This window comes from Elephantulus edwardii, unplaced genomic scaffold (genome assembly GCF_000299155.1).
Source record: "Elephantulus edwardii isolate Elephantulus edwardi_28Jun2011 unplaced genomic scaffold, EleEdw1.0 scaffold00167, whole genome shotgun sequence".
NCBI classification, from domain to species: domain Eukaryota; kingdom Metazoa; phylum Chordata; class Mammalia; order Macroscelidea; family Macroscelididae; genus Elephantulus; species Elephantulus edwardii.
Window position 1 is genome coordinate 6,433,626 of NW_006399917.1, and position 21,233 is coordinate 6,454,858.

General features: G+C 38.7%; 1 protein-coding gene across 1 annotated transcript in view; it reads left to right on the forward strand.

Annotated features, from left to right (window-relative positions):
- ARAP2 (ArfGAP with RhoGAP domain, ankyrin repeat and PH domain 2) overlaps positions 1–21,233 on the forward strand; it is a 302,530-nt gene that overhangs the window by 66,948 nt on the left and 214,349 nt on the right. Inside the window, exon 7 of the mRNA XM_006895415.1 lies at positions 13,274–13,394. Within this exon, the coding sequence (XP_006895477.1) occupies positions 13,274–13,394 (121 nt within the window). The remainder of the gene's footprint in view (positions 1–13,273; positions 13,395–21,233) is intronic.

A 21,233-nucleotide genomic window follows, 5' to 3' on the forward strand; every position in this document is an offset into this window, starting at 1 on the left:
TATATTCCTATAAGCAATGTGAAGCTGAATAAGAAATTGCTGTTATTATAGAGAACATCAAGGAATATATACCAAATGAGACATGACAGACATGAAACAACAAAGAATTTTCTTACTCTGTAGGCCTGTACAGGAATTGGAGAGGCTTCCTACCTGCAATTTCACTTGCAGTCCATTGTAAAGAAAGAAGAATGTACAATCAGAAACTAAAGACTTCAGGGGGGGTGAGAGAAATTGGAAGAATCTGTTCTCAAAAACATTGTATTCAAATTTTGTAAATACAATAGTATTAAAAAAAAACCCCAAAATAACTAACTTCTCTGTAAATATTCATTAAAATCACAAGATTTTATTAAAAAATAATTAGAGGCGAGCTCTGGTGGCCTAGTGGCAAGAAGGTGTAGTGCAATCCCAGAGGTGCATGGTTCAAATCCACCAGGTGCTCTGCTGGAGAAGGAGGAACAGTCTCCTCCTGTACCAGTCAGATCTGATTTGATGGTACACACAACACACACACACACAATAATAAAATAAAAATAAAAAGTTGTTTCCTTAAAAAAAAAACTAATAATAAAATAAATTAGAATTTGAAGACTAGAGGGGCTTTTAATAACAAATTTAAAATTTAAATTCTAAATTATGTGAGACACTATGATTAATTAGAAATTTTAAAAAAAGTTGCAGATTTCTAATTCTGTATTTGCCTGATTTGTGGCATGCATGAATAGTTTCTGTACAGAACTCAATATTCAAGTGGTCGAAAGCAGATGCTGAAACTCCCTGAATTTTCTCCTTTGCAATAGTTACCATTCATTACAACCACTAGTTGTATCCACTGTTAGGTTGCTTCATTTGCTTGTGTTTTCATGGAAGCAATGTTTTCTTTTAACTTAAAGTCTTGTGCCTTTTTTCAACCTAAGAATCAAAAAAATATCCATCACCATTGAGTTAGTTTTGACTTATACTTACCATGTAAGAGAAAGTAGAACTGCCTCATGGTTTTCTTTACAGAAGGTGAGTGCTACCTGTTTCTCCTGCAGAACAGGTGAGTTTGAACTTTGGACCTTTTCTTTAGCTAGAGCACTTTAAGGACTGTACTGTCAGGGCATCTTAAATGATACCCTTCTGGTGATCTAAATTTGGTTTGGTATACATCTGATTACATATGTCATTGTTAGGCAACATTAAGTTGGCTCCAACACATAGGAATATAATGTATAATAGAATGAAACCATGCCTAATCGTGTGCTATTCTCACAAACTCTGCTGTGCTTAAAATCATTATTCTAGTCATCCTGTCAGTCCATTTCATTGAGTGTCCTTCTCCCTGGCCCTTGCTGATAACATAGTTCAAATTTATGAAACAAAGTCTCATCATGCTTGCTTCTAAGGAACATTCTAGCTGCACTACTTTCAAGACATTTGTTGATTCATTTCTTCGCAGTCCATGGCACAGTCATTTATTCTTTGGCAGCACTACAATTTAAAAGGATCATTTCAAGCCTTTAGTCTTTGGAAAGTTTAGAGAAGTGCTAATTATTGGGATTTATTTTGCAATGTTATGGATAAATATCAACTTAGATTTTAGGTTGCAAAATGGTTAGCTAAATATATTTTTAATAGTAATTTAATAAAATGTATATGAACGATTATATAAAACACAATGTCAATGAAAGATTGTATCAAAGACAGTGTACATAAATGAAGCACAGTGTATGTGAACTATTGTATACAGAGCGATTTGGTGGGGAGGAAGATCTGTTGCATTGGGAAATCTGCTGTCAAGGACCTCTCCAAAGTATTGAAGGGGAACAGCATCACTTTAAAGACTAATATGCTTCTGATCCAACTCTTGGTCTTATCAATTACTTTTGTTTCTTTCCTTTTTTTTTTTTTGATGGAGAGTGTTTTTTCTTGATTATTTTTAATTTTCTATTGGTTTGCTTACAAAGTTCACATACATTGTGTTTCACACTGTCCTTTAATCAAATTGTATTTCACATAATCATTCCCATTCTTTATGTTTTATAATGTTAATCACCACGGATCCATGCCCACTATTACTCCATCCTTCCAGATCCTCACCAGATCCTTTTCATTTCCTTTACCCACTCCTTCCACCCACCAAATTATGTGACCCTGTGATTTCCCCCTACTCGTCCTCACCCATCTGATCCCCTGTTCCCCACCTCTTGGCTCCTCATATGCTTTTTACCAATTATAGATACATATAATCTGTTTTTAGCTCTCTTGGTCATTTGGATATTAAGCACAGGCAAAAACTAGTCACTGTGTCTGATGAAAGCTCACTGCTGATTTTCTTTTGTACTTGGTGCACTTCTCTGATTTGATTGCTACAAGAAAGAAAACTGTTCATTAAATGAGATGTGCTTCCCCCTCAGCGTCTGTAATGGTGATGGTTATTATTCCCATTTAGCTGGAGAGAGACTTTCTAGTCACTGTATATTGGATTAGATGTCCTATTTTCCTTTTCAGCTTCAGTGAGATGTGCATCTGTCACATTATTAGATATTGATGTAATAAAAATGACCATAGCTTGGTTTTTAATTTACATAAAAAGTGCATATGAAAAGATATTATTTCTTATATTGTTTTATTTAGCTGATTTCTAGTTCATTTAATTTGTTTCTATTAATTTCTCTTATTATCATATGAAAAAATATCGTGTGTAACATGTAGGGAGTTGTGTTCCCAGGACAAAGCCATGCCATTCTGATGGCTCAAATCTAAAAGTGGCTTCTTGGGAATAAGATGGAAAGTCTTCTGTTCTGTTTACAGTATCGCAAACTCAAGGGCCGTTCAGCAATGAGTGGTTCTGTCTCAAAGTTTATTTCACAAAGAAAAAGAGAAAGGATGAGAAGGTGGGATTTACTAAAAGGAAGTAGAGTCTCTCTTCTGGCAAAAGAGCTGAGTCAGTGGCTTTGGATAAGAGCATTCACAGACTCTTGATGCACAGGTCATAATGGTGTCCAGAACTGTCATCTACTTTGGCTGCTACTTTGACCAGATTTAACAATTAGGTAATTTTCAGATGATGTGATTTGTGGTGTTGAGTCTTCTAATATTTCAGTGTGCCCTTGAGAAGAGGTGGTTGAGGGCTTTGGAAGGGAATGTGCAGACCAGCCTGCGCCCTTAGTTTTCTTCCATTTTCCTTAATACTGCCCAATGATTCTCTGCAGGAACTTTTTCATTGTATCACAGTGACATCCTCCGCAACAGTCTTGATAACTTATGACCTCTTAGGATATTTGATTCACTCTCATCTTCACTCAGTAAGGACAGAATTGACCTGTGGTCCTTTCATTGTCTGAAAGTGGTAGGCGAGTGACAAACTTGACCTATATATCCATCCTTTTCAGGCTCCAGGAATGCTTTATAATTCTCCCTTATGGAAAATTTTCATACTCTGAGAAATACAGTCATTTTGAGCCTGGACTCATTTGATTATTTTCCCCCCATGTTATCTTTATTTTGTATTGTTATCAGAGAAATGAAAATGAACTTCCCCAGCATTCATAGTGTTAAACATGATTAGATTTCTCTTGGAATCTCCTAAGAGATTGTAAATGAGTTGTTAGAGAAAATATAACTTCCTGAGGTTAAAGCCACATAATATTTCATTTATGAAGAATGCTTTGATCACATCTAGAGACTTCATTATTCTTCCATAAATACTTGCCTGTTAAGTCATTGTAGGCATCTAGGCAAACTATTTTCTTTTTATAGGAATTGCTTTTTAATCTTTTAAGGAAGATCTTGAAGTAAATTCACTGTTCTGTTTGTCTTCCTACAATGTTTCCTAATTTTTCCCCTGTTGAAAAATAGCTTGATGGTAACACTTTATTTAGTAAATCATTAAGTATATTACTAAAATACACATTAGAATGTATTTTTATAAGGTCTAGTTCACATGGCCCAGTGGTAAGGTAACAATCTGTACTACAATCCTGAAAGCACGTGGTTTGAATCCTCCGGCGTGGTAAAAGGATGGGCAATATCCCCCTGTGGGATTACTGCCTTTGAAAACCCACTGGAGAGTCAGCTATGGGTTGATTCTGACTTAGTGGTACACGACAATAACAACAGCAACAAGAAATCTTGTGCTGGTTGAATGATTCTTGTTGTCATTGTTAAGTGCTGTTGAGTCCTGTAGGACTCATAGTGACTGTATGACGGCAGATCTGAAACCTGTCATGTCCTGTGCCATCATCATCTCTTGACATACTTGAGCTGAGGAAGACTCTTCAGGAGATAGATAGACCCGGTGAGTGTAATAGTGGGTTTGAGCAGGAGAGAAAGCACAACAATGATGCAGGATAAGTAAGCTTTTGATCTGTTGTTCATAGAGTCGCTATGAATTATAGTGACAAGTAATGACAGTAACAACCATTCTTAAACAGATTAACATTTAAGCCATGATGATTGAACAGGTAATAAGTGTTTTTGCACATTCCAAATTTTCTGGAGAGGCCTCCTATTTAAAAACCCTTTTTGGTTGGCAGCATGGCCCTGGAACCAGATTGAAAGTCATCTACAGAAGCTAGTTCTACAGAAACCTGTTGGTGCTGGAACCAGTTTGAAAAGTCATCTACAGGAACTGGTTCTATGAACAGTGCTCAGTTTTTTCATTCATAGGGTCTTTATGAGTCATCTGTGACTCTACAGCACTTAACAACAATAACAATGACAACATAGAGCTACGTTGGCCTAGTGGACAGAAAGTTTTGCTACAAAGCCCAAGGTGGGTGATTTTAATCTGCGGCCTTCAGGCCTAGTTTAAATTGGTTTTTGTCAAACATTCTTCTAGGTGGTATAGCACTGGTCTGTGCATTGCTGCACAGAGGTAACTCATGGTTGCTGTGATGCTAAACACTATGACAGTGATGAGTCAAATGTGATAATGGTTACCCCTGGTGGACAGTGTTTGGTGGAGCTTCCTGATTAAAACAAGCTTGGCAGCAGGAGTAGCATCCACTTCTGAAATGACTTGCCTCAGCAAATTCTATGAATAGTGCTCAGGTGTTTCATTCATAGGGTCACTATTAGTGGTCTATGAATCCATGGCACTTAACAACAACAACAACAGTCTCAGCCAGTACACAGCTAGGGATAGTGAGACCTTTATACTATCCACAAAGGTGCAGTGTCTGTCTCACCTGCTGAGGTTGCTTGACAAAGATGTTGTCTTTTCATGTTGGGGGTCTCTTAATTGTTCTGCATAGCATAGCCACTTAACTTACTTATATTTACTAGGCATTTGATATTGTTGTTTGTTTCAAGACATTCTTGTCATGGCTTTCTCTGCATTTAATTTCTCCCACAGTTGAGCATACTTGTTTCACCTGTATGCTCCATCTCTTTCATTTAGGACCTTCTTAGGCATTGTCCTCTAACAGAATCCTGTGAAAACTCTGTAACTCATTTTGTTAGGCTTCTCTTTGAATTTTTTTTTTAAATTTTTTTAATTTATTTATCTCTTCCACCTGTGTGGCTTTTGGATATTAATATGCCCGCATGGTTAGAATGAAAAACAAGCCTTAGGTTGGACGACAAATCTAAAGAGCATTGGGGCAAACATTTCATTTGTTTGTTAGGCTATAGACCAAAGGCTAGGCTTAATTGAAGTTATTAAAAAGAAATGAATTGCACAAATATTAAAATGAACGGCTGTCATGGTTTGGTATAATTGAAATTGATTGCAGATTGAATTAAATCATTCAGAAAATATTGTGCCCATTATATCACTGAACCCATTATTTGCAAAATGGTGAAGAAAGTAGACTTCACACACTGTCTTCTTGGGGAAAGAGTATTAATAAAGTGATCACACAAGTAAATATGAAATCACCACAATAATAATTGATAATTGCTCTCTAGGAAAAGTAAGGTTTATTCTTAGCTTAAATCAGGGTCATCTGACCTGATGAGAGCAGAAAGCCTGGGAGAAGTATTTGACGAGAAAGTCTGTCTTCAGTAGCATATATTAATGCTGAGACATGAAGGATGGTGAGACAGTAACTAGGTGAAGCTGCTGATTAGTATGCTCCCTACAGGAAACACAGCATGTGCTAAAGCAAGGATTTGGGCAGAAATACCATATATTCAGAAACCTCAAGAAGGCAAAATCAGAGTCAGGGATGGACATTGCGTTAAGTTCACACTATAGAGTAGAAAACTCTTAAGATTTACAGATCTGGTCACACCAGTTCCTCCCCACCCCCAACCCCTTCTCTCATATTGCTGCCAAGTTGGAACCAATTTATAGCTTCCCTCCAATGGGTTTTTAGATCTTCCCCCCCCCACCCGCCATGGGTTAGGGAGTGGGTGTGAATTGCTTGCCTTTGAGTCCACAGCACAACACCTTACTCACAAGACTACTGAGTGCCCTGATAGCACCAATAGAAGACTGTTGATTTCCTGTTTCACACAGGGTGATGAGAAGTGTGATATTTTAATGGGCAGATACAGAAGGAGGATATCTTTTCAAGAGGTGATGAAATTTGATTTTAATTGGAGTGCTTATAGGATTGTTATATGTGGCATTGATAACTCAAAATATGGGAGTGGGATTGAGTTAAATGGAGAAAGGAGAAAAAGACAGTTTTCTTAAAAGCTCGGTAGTTGAATCTATGGGCAGAGAGTGTCTGTCTATCTGTCTTAAATGGAAAGATGACAAAAAATGGAGAGTAGAAGAGAAATTATTTTCTGGACTCTGATCAGGCCCACAATAGGTAGATCCTGAGTGTTGCTGTAAGGTGCTATTGAGTTGGTTCTAACTCACACCAACCTTTTGTCATCCTCATGTCGTTGTTCTGTACCGCCAAATCACCTGAGACTCTTAGTGACCCTATGTACAATAGCTCTGAACCCTCTACTGTCCTGAGCCAGTCTCACTGTCTCCGACACACCTGCCCCTGTTGTCCAGTCATTGTGTCAATCCATCTCCTCCAGGATCTTCCTCTCCTGTACTGTTCCTCCACCCTTTCAAGCATGATGTCCTTCTCCAAGGACTGGTCCCTCCTGGCAACATACCAAAGTATGTGAGACAGAGCTTCAAAATCCTTGCCTCTAGAGAGCAACTTGGTTTCACCCTCTTGAGGGTAGACCTGTTTGTTCTCTTGGTAGTCTATGATATGTTCAGCACTTTCCTTGAGCACCACAACTCAAAAGCATCAATTCTGCTTTTGTCGTGCTTATTCATTGGTCAGCTTGCTGATGGATAGCAAGTAATTGTGAAGACCTTGCCTATATCAGACACACCTTAGTCTCTAGACTGACAGCTGTACACTTCAGCTTTCTGGAGAGGTCCTTGACAGCAGATCCAATTTTTTTTTTTTTTTAATGTCCTGGCTGCTGGTTCCAATAGTGTTAATTGTGGACCTTAGCAAGCTTAAATTGTTGACAATCCCAATCTCTTCTCCATCTATCATAGTGCTGTCAGTTGGCCCATTAGTGAGAATCTTTGTTTTCTTGATGTTGAACTTCAGTCTGATAATGTGAACACTGTAGTCCTTGACTATCTGGAGCAGATTTTTCACGTTCTCCTCAGTTTCAGTGATCCAGGTTGTGTTAGCTATGTAAAGCAAGTTAACATGTTGCTGCACACTTTTTAAATTGACTGTGCTTATAAACACATTTGCCGGCATTTGTGGCTACGTGTTAATGAAAAGTCTTCCTCCAATTCTGATGCCACATCCCTCCTTATAAAGACTGTCTCCAGCGCTGGAACCTGGTGTCATCCTCATAGTAGTTACTGTATTTGAGTCTATTATTATAGTCATGGTGTCAGTCCAGCTCATTGAGAGGCTTCTTCTTGTTTATTGACCCTCTGTTTTAAATAGGGAGCTCTAGTGGCCTAGCTTTAAGGAGCCGTGATGCCATCCTGAAGGCATGTGGTTAAGCTCCGCCGCCTGCTCCATATGTGAAAAGTGGGCAACGTCCTGTGTAATTTACTGCTCCTGAAAGCGCACTGGGAGGGTCGCTGATACATAACAACAACCCCAATTATTTTATATAGCCTGATGCCCTTCTCAACTGTCAGGTACCTACTAATAATATGCCTAAAGTATGTGAGAGAAAATATCACCATTTTTACTTTTTGAGTTGAACTTGTTCCAACATAAATTTGTTTGTATTCTTCGCAGTTGAGTGTGTTCAACATACTTGAAGTACATCATCAGTCCCATCTTCATTCATTACCTTCAAGTGGCAAAGTTGTAGCTGACTTTCCATTGAGTTTCTGAGGCTACAAATGACATAGAAGTATATTCATTTTTCTCCTGAAAAGCTGCTGGTGGATTCATATCCACAGGGGGATACAGCCTTTGTATTAACAAAGAAATCCCCAATAGACTACACTACCAGAGATCCCACATCATTCTTAAAAGTCAATGTAGTGTTCATGTAGCTGTGGTGTTGGAGAAGAGCACTGAACATTCTATGGACTACCAAGATAATGAACAGATATGTCTTGGAAAGGATGCTGCTGGAATGTTCTCTGGAGGCAAGAATGATGATGCTTCACCTCACATACTTTGCACACATTGCTAGGAAGGGCTACTACATGATGCTGGGAAAGGTGGAGGGTCAGTGATGGAAAAGAAGACCCTTAACCAGGTGGATTGACACGGTGACTGCTACAGTGGGCTCTTGTGTGTCAGGAAGTGTGAGGATGGCACAGGATAGAAAGAACAAGGTTCAGATCTTTTGTTCATTGGGTCACTATGAGCTGTCCTTGACGCGACAGCACCTAACAACCACCACCATTCCAGTTTGACCTGTTGTAATACTGGGCCCTAATAGAATGAGTAAAAAACCATGGAAGAAAATGAAAATTCTTAAAAAAGTTGTTAGTTATTTTTTACTAGACCACTTAAGACTAGAGGGCTTCTTGTGACCATCCCCATGAAATAAAATCTTTAAATTTTGAGTGGGCACTATCCTCTGAAGGCACCTCTTAGCTAAATAATAAGTTAACACATAGAATAAAGTGTATTATCCATGAGAACAGTACTCCATTAAGAAAACTGTGATTCTAAAGGGTCAATGATGAGAAGATAAGGGGACAGGAAACTAAAGTACTAGAAGCAGAACAACCAGCTCACTATTAAAGAGATTGTCTACACATTATGAAAAATGAAACTAACATCATTGAATAATTTCTGTAGAAGTTGCTAAGCGAGAGCTTAAGATTTTAGTGAGAACTTTAACAGGGTGAGGGGGAAACAAAGTCCCCCTAAAACCTTGTAAAATGTTTTTATGAAAAGTCATTTTTCTAATTCTGTACTTCCCTAAACCACATGCATCTGGAAACTCGATGAACTTGGAGAAACGACGATAGTTATGGAACGGCATTAAGTCTTTTGTTCATAGAGTCATTGAGTCATGCTTGACTTGACAGCAGTCAACAATAGTGCTTCCCAACGTCTGTCTTCTATATGAGGTTGCCCCTTCATTTTCCTGAAACATAGCTCCCATCACTCAGTTTTGAGGATGCCTATGGAAGGAGATAGGAAAACCTTCATGACAATAATATTTAGTGACTTATGAGTAGGATTTTGATACATTCTTAGATGTTGAGAGTAGGAGCAGAATCAGTGAGAGAAAGGGGCAGTCAAAGAAATAAAGGAAAACCACCATTGTGGAATGTATGTCTCTGAACCATTGGGTTTCCAAGGTGGTTTATCTTTTTGGGAGGAGATTACTCATCTTTGTTCCTTATAAAGCAAATTATGGATTTGAACCACTGGCCTGGCCTTCAGTAGCATGATATGTAATGCACTTAAAAAAAAACTCAGCATTTGGTGAAAATTGCAGGGTCAGAGAGAGGAAGAGTCAACAAAATGAATTGACACAGGAACTGTACTATTGGGTTGGAGCACGGTAGAGCTCTGAGGATAGTGCAGGGAATGCCAAGGTTTAGATCTGATTGTAGGGTCTCTGTGAGTCATAGTTGACTTGAAGGCACTTAACAGTAACCACTGCTCCCCAGAGCTTTTTGTTATGTTGCTGGTTATATGCCTTTGAGTTGCCTGTAACTCAGCAAACCCAAGTACAGTGTCTCTAAAGTGTAGCATTGCATCTCATCCTGGATCTTCCTCTCCTGGGCTGTCCCTCCACACCTCCAAGCATGATGTCCTTCTCCAGGGACTAGTCCCTCCTGGCCACATGCCCAAAGTATATGAGACAGAGTTTCACAATCCTTGCTTCCAAGAAGCAGCCTAGTTTTACCCTCTCCAGGATAACCCTGTTTGTTCTCCTGGCTGTCCATGGTATGTTCGATACTCTTCTCCAGCATCACAAATCAAAGACATCAATTCTGTCATCTTTGGTCACTGTCCAGCTTTCTGATGAATAGCAAGTAATTGAATAGATCATGTTTTGAGTCAGGCACACTTTCGTCTCCAGAGTGACATTGTTGCGCTTTGGGAGGTACCTAACAGCAACTTTCCCCAGAGTATTTCGTCTTTTGATTTCCTTACTGCTGGTGTTAAGAGTGTTGATTGTGAGCCGAGAAAGCAGCAATTGTTAACAGCCTTAATCTATTCTCCATCTATCATGGTGCTGCCAATTTAGACATACTCAGGTTCCCTCAAAATCCAAAACCATAAAACTACTGAGATGAAGACTCCCAATTAGTAGCATAAATCCGTCTTTGGATGTTTTATCTGTTAAAATCAAACAAGGCATACACATAAGATACCCTCAAAAGATTTGGGAAATCTCATTATTATTGTAGAAAGCAGACAGCAAATAATAGATTTGTGGTGACTCTCCAACCCTTGTATATATTCTACTTTATATTATGGGAGACTCACTCAACATCTCTCAAGGCACTTGTTTATCCTTATTAAAAACTGGTGTTCATTCTTCAGTCAGTGAACAGGGTATACCAAGACTTAGGTTTCAGCTGGTGTCTGCTGATTCAGGTGCATGGCTCTCCTTGCCATTTCAGGTTATTGGCTGGTGCAGTATGGCGGCGTATATGCTCTTCTCTCTTTCTCCGTATCTTTGCTTGTCTGCTTGTTACTGACTAGTCTAGCCTCAGCCAGCAGCCTCTGGGTAGCCTGGGGCTGCCCCATCTCTAGGCTTTCATCAGGACAGTTCTCAAAGCTGAAACGGCTGTGGGAGCCTGTGTCCTCTGCAGACTGGCTCCCTCGGTGCACAGCAGGCCTCTATGGAGCTCAGCCAGGACTTTGGCAGCTGCCTTAGCTCCACAAGGCTGCCTGCTCTGCCAAGTGCTGTTTTGCCTGCACACTGCTTCTGATCTCTCCCACTCAGCTTGCTGTGCTCCAACGTTTCTCACAGTCTTCAGTGTTACTGACCCAGTGTTCAAGCCCTTTAGCAGTGTCACAGCTGGCTTTTCCTGGATCTAGGAATTTCTGAGCCTAGGGAATCTTGAGCCCAGAGGATTTGCTCCCCTCAAAGCTTTTGTTGGTTAGAAGACCCTCCAAACCTCCGTGGGCTTGGCCATTTATAAAGAAACTTTTTCGGCTTCTTTGTTTCAGAATTACAGCCCAACACGTTGTCTTAATTTGGGACCAGAGAAGCCATGTATGGGAACCTATTGTGCCCCATTAAAAATGTATCTGAAGTCTTCTGATGTTCGGGTGTGTGAAGCCTTGGTATATTATTTTAGTCATATCTCTTTTCAGTCCAGATTGTGGCTCCTCTTGTTTCTACACTTAAAGTGTTTGGGTGTGGGTTTGATTTTTGTTTGTTTGTTTGTTTGTTTTTTAAATTTCTGTTGATTCTCAGTCATAGCAACTATCCGTAGCATCCACACTCCCTTACCTGGGGCTCTGAGTAGCAGCCGACTCAGCTAATGCTCTGGTGTGTTTTCAGAGACAGTAAATTGCGTGGAAGCAGATTGCTCATCTTTGTCATGTGGAGCAGCTGGTGGATTTGAACTGCCTTGCCTTTGCATTGGCAGCACAATTCCTAATTAAGTCCCTAGAGCTCTCCGCTTAGGAGTATAGCTTAATGGAATAGTGATGCTTTGCATACATGAGGTCCCAGGTTTTATTCTTGTCACCTTCACAGATGTTTTTTGAAAGGAGCAGTGATTAAACATTTACTTGACTGAACAGTCAACGGTTCAAACCTACCAGTCAACTCTAAGGAAGAAAGATACCACATTCTGCTTCTATAAAAGGTCACAACCTTTGAAGCTCCAGGGGCCAGTTCTGAACTCTCCTATAAAGTTGCTATGAGTCAATAAGCATCTAAACCCATTTACCCAGAGTGGTAATCACTCATTCATTTACTTGATTAAACTTAAAGTTACTAAAATGTCACTATGTCTGTAAAAACACCTCTGATTCTTTTTGAGCAGAGTCAAGAATTTCCATTTTGGTTTTCATGTCTCTTGATTTGTACTCAATTGTAAATTTTTTTTCTGTCATTATATATTCTAGTGTTTTTTCATTTGGAGTTTCCTTGAATTTCTAAATCTTGAATTTCTCTTCCAGCACATCACGTAATAAACATTCTTTCCTTAGTTATGCTTGAAATTATTGGATAAGTTCTCGTGTTAGTTTTTTAGGAGGGTCTAGGAAAATGAACACTGAGAAAAAATTTGAGGCTCAGTGTGGCTTTCTTTGAGCAAAACTGTTTTTTGTCTGTGAATTGCAGACAGCCTAATTCTTCTGTCCCTGCTTTTTTTGTTAAGAATCAGTAGGGGTAAGGTGGGGTGGTGATGTAAGTATTATAATGTAAAGTGATTCAGTTGTTGGGTTAAAATTATGATTGAGAATCTTAGTGCTATGGCTCAGTGACCCAGTCAGCAGTACAGCGTTTCAGTGCATCTTTGTTGTTGACTTTAAATGGCAGCAGTAATTCTGCAGTGGTTCACTTACAGTACCTGGTATGGCCAGCAGATGCCTGCAGACACCATGTAATGATTGTGGCCAGACTGTTTTAAGAAAAAAATTTAAAAAGTGCTGCTGCTGATTTTTAAAACACTATATTGCTGCTGTTCTAGTACAATATTTTTTTTTTTGTTTATTCCTTGCCTTTTAATTTCAGATGAAGAGAAAATTGAAAAAAAAACTTACTTAAAAGGGGGACAATTACTATTTTCCTTTTTGAGATATTAAGCCGTTGTGTGAGCATATATGCTATTTTCATGTTATTTTTATTGAAGTTATAAAGGAGGAACAATAGTCAATATTTTTGCGATTCTTCTTTTGAGTACAATCAAGAGTATGCTATTTAATGCCTCTTTTCTGTCTTTTCCTTGAAACAATTATAGGAGATGTATTCAAAAGGAATAATCCCCCTCTCAGCTGTATCTACAGTGCGGGTTCAAGGAGACAATAAATTTGAAGTTGTTACAACGCAAAGAACTTTTGTTTTTAGAGTAGAGAAAGAAGGTAAGATTGTTTCTTTATCCCTCTAACCACTCTCAGGCACATTAACATCTATAGTATCAGTCGATTAATAATTAAGCTAGAAATACAAAGAAGCCTTTAAATAATAGGGAGCTTTGATGGACTAGTGGATAAGGAATTGTGCTGCCAACTCAAGAGATGAGCTGTTTGAAGCCACCAGCTAGACTGTGGGAGAAAGACGGGTGGTTTCCTCTCATGGCATTTTGCAGCCTCTGAAAACCTGCTGGAGGGTCAGCTGTGAATCAATTCTGACTTGATGGCAATGAATTTAAATGTTTAAATAAACTTGCAGTTTAAGTTTTCCAGTTTTCCAATTCCATTCTGTTAACATATGAGTTGGCAGCCCAGGCCATGGAGTCCTCTAACAACCCTCATTGACAGTGGAAGTGGCCCACAGTGATCTCTGTGAAGCTGACTCCTGCCTCCCTCTCCCACTAAGGAACAAGGGAGTTAACAGCAGAACGCTTAGCCGTGCTGCTACCAGGGCTCCTAACTAACAGAAATAAACCCATAAGTTACACGGTGTGTTTACTTATCCTTTGAGGAGACAGGTATTTGTGAGAATCTCCTTCTCTACTCTGGGGAAACAGCAGTGAAAAAAAGTATACAAAATCTATGTCTTCAAAGAGATCACATTTTTAGGTATTTGATGATAGAATAGAGATATTTCTGGGGTGTTGTGTTTTTTTTTCCTTCTCTTATTGGGCCATTGATTTGATATGTGTTTTGTTTTATGTATGGTGAGTTTTAGGTGAACACCTAGGCCCAGTATTTATTTTCGTAAAGGTTTAGGAGTATTTTAAAGTATTTACTCTTTTTACTTTCATTTTCTATTCTGTGTTACTTTATGGTGACATTTGATCTAAGGACAGCTCGTGGTATCTACAGGTCTCTAATGGTGTGCAGAAAAAAATTTTCCTAACACTTGATGGGGAAAAGGGTATTGAAACAGGGAAGTTGAAAGTTTTCCATTGTCTAATCTCATAAATTATCATTAACATTTCATTGTTGTAAGTTGCACTAGCTTTAAATCATACATGGTGCTATCTTCACTAATTAGAGAATCAGAACTTTGATTTTTAAACGTTTATTTGGATATGAAGTGGAACTCCACATTATTTTTAAAGGCACCTTGTGTGCTTGTTTGTTTGAATAATAATGTTAAGTAATGCTTATTAAAACCTTGATAAAAACCATTGCCAAGCTAGCTGCTGCTTCATCCATCCTGACTCATGAAGTCTCCTCGTGAATCAGGGGAGATATGTGTCCCATAGGATTTTCTCTTTTTGTTTTTAAAGCATTTGTGCCAAAACATCTATTCACAGGAGCTGATTTTTCATAGATTACTAGGCCTTTCACCTGAAGTGCTTCCCAGTAGGTATGAACTGGCAACCTTTTGGTTACTAGCTGAGCTCTTAACCGTCTGGCAGCTCAAGGATCCCCACCGAATACTTGCCAAGTGTCATCTACTCTGCTAGGTGCTTTATTTTTACAGTGACACGGTGAAGTAGGTAATCAAATTATTTATTCTATTTTACAGATAGATGTAATCATAACCAGAGAGAAACCACCAGAATATTAACTATTATGCGAGAATACTACAGTCTCCATCAGTGCATATCACCTAAAAGACATTCCATAAATTGCATATGTTACTAGAAAGTATTTCTTATTGCTTAGGTTAATAGGGAAATGAATCATTCCATTTCTGTTCACACTGGAGCAGCATTTTCACACTAGATCCCTACCCATCCAGGCTGTCAACTTAGTGATTTCTTTCCAGACTAAAAAAGAAAACGAATAAATAAAATAGAGTAAGAATATGAAAATGCCTTGCTTATAGTACGCATTGCAAAATATGCTATGGTAGGCATTGCACATATGTAATGTGAAAAGGGTTTCTTTATTGGCTTGCTGTTAAAGAATATTGAGAGCTAAAGCCTTTGAGCAGGCAAACGGGAGCTTGAAGTCTAATCTGACCTCGGGCTTGTATTTGTAAATAAAGCCTTCGTGGGTCCCAGCCACGCATTCATTTGGATCTTCTCTATTGCTGTTTTCATGACTTAGGAGTGGAGTTGATTAGTAGGAGCAGAGACCATATGGACAGCAAAACCGTAATCATTTATGATTTGGCCCTTAATAGGAAACGTTGGCCAGATCCCTGTTACACAGAATTTTGTATGAAATTGCTTATGTGAGAAAGCAGTTTGTTTGTGGATTATTGCCCGAAATTCCTAAAGTTGTCCACAACTGTGGTACTTAATATAGTTTACTGTTATTATGTGCCATTAACTGTGATTCATAGCAAACCGTCCTGGAACAGCAGATCGGGACCGTATCCTATCCTGAGTCATCTTCATGACCTAGGACATACTTCAAGCTCATTGTTACAGTCATTGTAGGAGACTGTCTGGTTGAAGGTCTTCCAGTCCTTGTTAGACCCTCCACCTGGCCCAGCAGGAAATCCTTTTCCAAGGTCTAGCCCCTCCTGACAGCATGCCAAGTATGCGAGCTGAGATTTCGCCATCCTCGCCTCTGAGGAACATCCTGGTTGCACTTCCTTCAGGACAGACTCTCCACCCCCCGACCCCCCGAGTTCATGAGCTAGTCAGTACTCTTCTTTTCCAGCACCACAGTGCAAAGACCTCAGTTCTTCTGATGTCATCTGTCTTTATTGTCCAGCTTTCAGATGCACAGGAAGCAATTGAAAATACCCTAGCTTGGATCAGCAGCTTCCTGCTCTCTGAACTTCCATCCTTGTTCTTTAGCACTGTGGACATGCTCTTGGATATGTTCTTTTGGTTATGTTTTTCAGCACTTAAATTTAAAACCGTGTTTTTTTCTCTTCCTGTGGTTCTTTGAAACACACCATATTTCTCTCAGTTGGCTGGCCTGGTATTCCCCCCTTATGCTTCCGTTTCCACTGTGTGGCATATGTGAAATTCCTCGCAAAGTGAATTTCAGGTCCCCGACTGCCTGTATTTTAAGTTTAAAAAAAAACCCACAAAAAAAACCCCAAAACCAAAGCAGCTGCCATCCAGTCAGTTCTGACTCATGGTGGTAAAGCCTCCAACTTGTGTGAAAATCTGTGGAGCCATATTTACTTGCTACAGTCAAAAGTTAAACAGACACATTTTATTTGAATAGAATCGATCAGCCCACACATGCTGAAAAGCAACATGCTTGTCATTGACCATTTATGAACTCAGTCCTCATGGGATTACTGAATACATTATTTTGAAAATCACTTTAGTTAGTTACAGTTCCCACAATTGAAATCCTAAGTTTACTGTCTGTATAAGTATGTGAAAAGTTTTTTAGATTTTCTTTTTTCTTTTAGATCTCTGTTTCTTCATTTCTGAAACAAGAGTGATGTCTCCTTGATAGCACTGTATGTGCGTGCTTATGTGTCTGTACTTAGTGTGGATCCTTAACTAAGATACTAAATATCTTTCATTTAGGGATCCTTCTCTCCTGTATGAAATTAGTTGACTATTAATTTTTTTAATTTGGTGGAAACTTAGAACCATTGTGGTTTAAAAAAAATACTTCATGGAATTTTAAGAAAATTAGCATTTACCATTATCTAAACAAGAAGTGACAGGCATATCTCTGGTCGGTAATGTGTAAAGAGAGCTCCAACTGGTCTTTGGGCTACTATTGCAGTTCTCTTAGGACCATAGCTCTAGACCTAGCTGCGTAATCCACAAGTATTACAGTGCAACAAGTTTTCAAAGACTTCCCATTGCTGAGAATGAACGAGACGGAAATAATCACTTTAAAAATATTTCATAAGTAGAAGAATGTGTTCAATTTCTCTTATCCTCAAGTAGAACCACTTTGATCTTTTAGATCTTAACAGCTGACCTGCCTGTGTCTATTCCCAGATAGCAGCTGTGGTCATCCAAGAAGATGTTTCCTCTTGCTGATGATTTTTGTCCATGGCCAGCTCTCATCATCAGTAAAGACCCAAGAATTTTGAGGGACCATTCTCATTTTTTTAGGAACAATTTTAGTATTGATTCTCAATTGCAGATCTTCGATGTTCTCTCTCTGGCCACCTTACAGTTTCAAAATCCATTGCCATTGAATTGGAACTGGCTCTTGGTTGACATTCCATTGGATTTCCAAAGAAGTAAATCATGTGAGGGAAAATTGTTCATCTTTCTCCCATAAAGTTGCTGGTGGATTTGAACCACCAGAGAGACTCAGCCTTTGGGTGAGCAGCTTAATTCCATATGAACTAGACCGTCAGATCTCCTCTAGTAAATACTAAACCATTGAGAGATGAAAAAGACTGCCTTTCTCTCAGGTCTGTGATTTTTGAATGGCAACATGCAGCCCCCTAGTGGTATCTATAAGAGGGCAAGGATTTTTTCTTTTTTTCTTAAGAAGGCAGGGTTGTGTGTTGTTTTTTTGTTTGTTTGTTTTTTGGGTTTTTTTTTTGTTGTTGTTCTTGTTGTTTTCCTTAAAATAACTCCTCTTTTAACAGTTCCACTGCTCTCACTTCAGAGTAAATGACTACTGCTTTCTGGGTTATTGCCATAACCTCCCTTGATCCACTGTGGGTACTTTTTCAGTACAGCTATTGGTGTGACACTAAGAAAGATCCTATGAGTCTGAGGCTGCAGATTGCCTGGGAGTAGATTGCTCGAATTTCTCCTGCAGAACCACTGGTTGACTTGAGCCTCCAGAGAAGCAGTGCCTTTGGGTCAACGATACAGCTTGCATGTGAGAATGGCTTATGCCAGGGCAAGGTTCTGATTTATTCATACAGTTCCTTTGAGTTGTAGTTGACTCAGCAACTCAATAGCAGTAACATATTTCTTGAAGAAACTCAAGTGGCCTAGTCCGTAGGGTGTTAAACTTCGCTAACCGAAAGACTATCTCCAGTGGTTTAAATCTGACGATTCCACGAACTTAAAATGGGCTCTCCCATTGAAGAGTTATGAGTTGGAATCTACTTGAAGATAGTGAATTTTGTTTTGGGTGTGTATGTATGTGTGTGAATTCTCCTTAGACATGGCAGGTCTTCTGTTGCTGTGAGTTCTTGATGGTCACTATTCTCTTTACACTGGAATACTTTTCTTCTAGTCCTCTTCCTGACTGGTCTGTGTTCCCTTCACATTTTTATTGACTTTGTCTTTTTGCAGCTTTTCCTCCTATCCTATAAAACAATGGCAGTCATCCCTCCAGCTCTTTGTATTCTCTGTATCCCTCATTTCATGCTTCATTTTTATTTTGTTGGACTTTCCCCAACATGGACATATATTTTTATTGCCTTGTTTCCTTTTACTAGAGTGTAGACTCGAAGAGACCTTGACCTTTGCTTGACCTGTTTAATGGTCCATTCCATATATGCAGATCAGTTCTTGGAATATAATAAGCATCCCGCAAATATTTATTTGACTGATTAGTTATTAATTTCATGACCAACCCTGATGCATAATACTTCTTCCTGTAGTATGGATTATGGATCACAATGAGAGATCTTTTTAAAGATTGTATTATATGAACCACGCTAGCTAAACTTTGATAGATTATATATATATATTACTGATGTTTTGTATTTCCCTTAAGTAATGATCTCTGGTATTATAAATTTTAGTTGTAATGAATAAGCTATTATGGCTAAGTTCAGAGAATATTAAGCCTCTCATGTGGAATTTTTTTAATGTTCTTTTTAATGATTTTTTTTTTCTCTTATGCTCTATGGTGGCATTTCTGTGAACCTTAGGAGTTAATTTAAAATTGAGGGGCTGAACATTCTCTTTTACTAGTATTAGCACAGAGAAGGAGCTATTTAAAAATCCTATTCTCTGTCTTCTCCACTTTTCCTTTTTTCTTCTCTGAATCTGTAATGCCTTAGTTAGAGCAAAGGCATGTCTAGGTCAGAGCCTGTTCTCAGAAGGATTTGTGTTTAGCACAGTGCTAAGATCAATAGAAACTCATTGCTGTTAAGTCAGAACTGACTCATGGCTGACACTCCCATGGATTTCTGAGGCTGTAAATCGCAGAGAGGCACTGGGTTTGTATTAACAGCATAACACCCTTTATTCTTCTGTACTCTGACACCATATAGGTTCACAAAAAATATTTGTTATTACTGTTGTGTACCATGGAGTGAGAACCAACTCCTAGCTGACCCTCCAGTGAGTGAATAAAAATACCTTGGTGTGAAGAATAGATAAAAAAATTAATATTATATCCGGCTGTGAACACGACACTGTTTGAAGGGGACATTATTATTTAGTTTGAAATGTGACTTATTAGAGTATATTCCCATGCCCAAGAATGCACACATGCACAGCCAAATGCAAATGATATTTGTAATCTTATTTTTCTGTTGGAATTATCTGTACCACTGTTTCTCTCCATTGACATGGATAATTAAGAATAAACTGGATGTTGCTATTAATCCCTGTTCTTTTTCATGAATGTTTACTTCCTATTAGTAAATGAGGCCCACAGGAGCTAGATAATACTTCTAGGCTGTAAGGGAACCATTTGCTGAGATGCAAACATAATATGCTGAAATCCAACAGATGCAAATGCCAATTTCCAGTGAATTCCTGAGATACTGAGTCATATGTGAATTGTTATCTAATATCACAGGCACTTTGGCCTCATTAATTAAAGCATGACCTGCATTCTAAACATTATGACTTATTAGGGGTAACACAAATGTAAAAAAAAAAATCATTACATATTTATCTGTGGCAAGAACAGCATATGTGAAGCCAATTCTAAGCAATACTAACTAAGTTAAATAGTACGTTTATTGTTACAGAATACAGAAAATGCAGTACATTATTGCGGTATAGCCTGGGTCTGTTTATGGAGGGTTAGGATGTGTAGAGTACTTGCTGTCCATTTATATTGACTTAGCTACCTGAATATTTCCATGTCTTTTAGTTTATATTATACCTAGGGATGCTGAGGATGTTTAATAAAATGTATAAGGACAAGCTACATTATGTGGAAATCATTCAGTAAAACATCACTGCATAAGTTTTTAGTATTTTGACTTTGGTCAATAATGACACAACTAACTCCTCCCCTGCCCCCATTCTTTTCCTTACTGCAAGAGAGTCAATTCCAGCACATAGACCATTGCGGTGCTGGGGCTAGAAATCTTAATCGGAGGAGACTTCCTATCTTTCTTCTTTGGAACCTCTGAAAAGAACAGATGCAACATGTGGTGGCCAAATCTTATTTCTTCCCCCTTTCTGTCTGCATCAGTAACATCTATAGTATAAAATAAATAGCAGCATGGTCAGACATGCCACTCCACATACTCCTGTACCTGTTTCTACCAATTATTTGGGCCAGTGTTTGTTGCAATTTGTTTCACAGACTTTTCTCACAGTTATGGGGTTTATAAGGGACATATTGGGGAGTTGGGAGGCAAAGAATGTCACACAATGAAAGTCCAGGTTTAGTCCAACAATCCTGACCTAAATTAATATGGCACAATTTCTCAATTAGTAAATGTCCAGGCACAAATGTTCAACAGCACAAATGCACCTCTGGTTTCCTCAATAGTCTAACAAACTTTATCTCAGAGTGGTTACAAGTGAGTTTTTTCTTCAGTCCTCCAGGAAGCAAAACCTTTAACTGTGGTTCCATCTCCAGGACTCCTCTGGTTATACCTTGCCACAGTCTCTTCACAGCATTGCCACAATCTCTTCACTCTCTCTCTACCACCATCTTTCACAGTATGCAAAGCTCTGTCGCTTTTTTTTTTTTTAAATTTCCAACTGCAATATTGAATGATTTTATTGGCAAAATATTTTTTATTAAATTTTATTAGTTTTAATG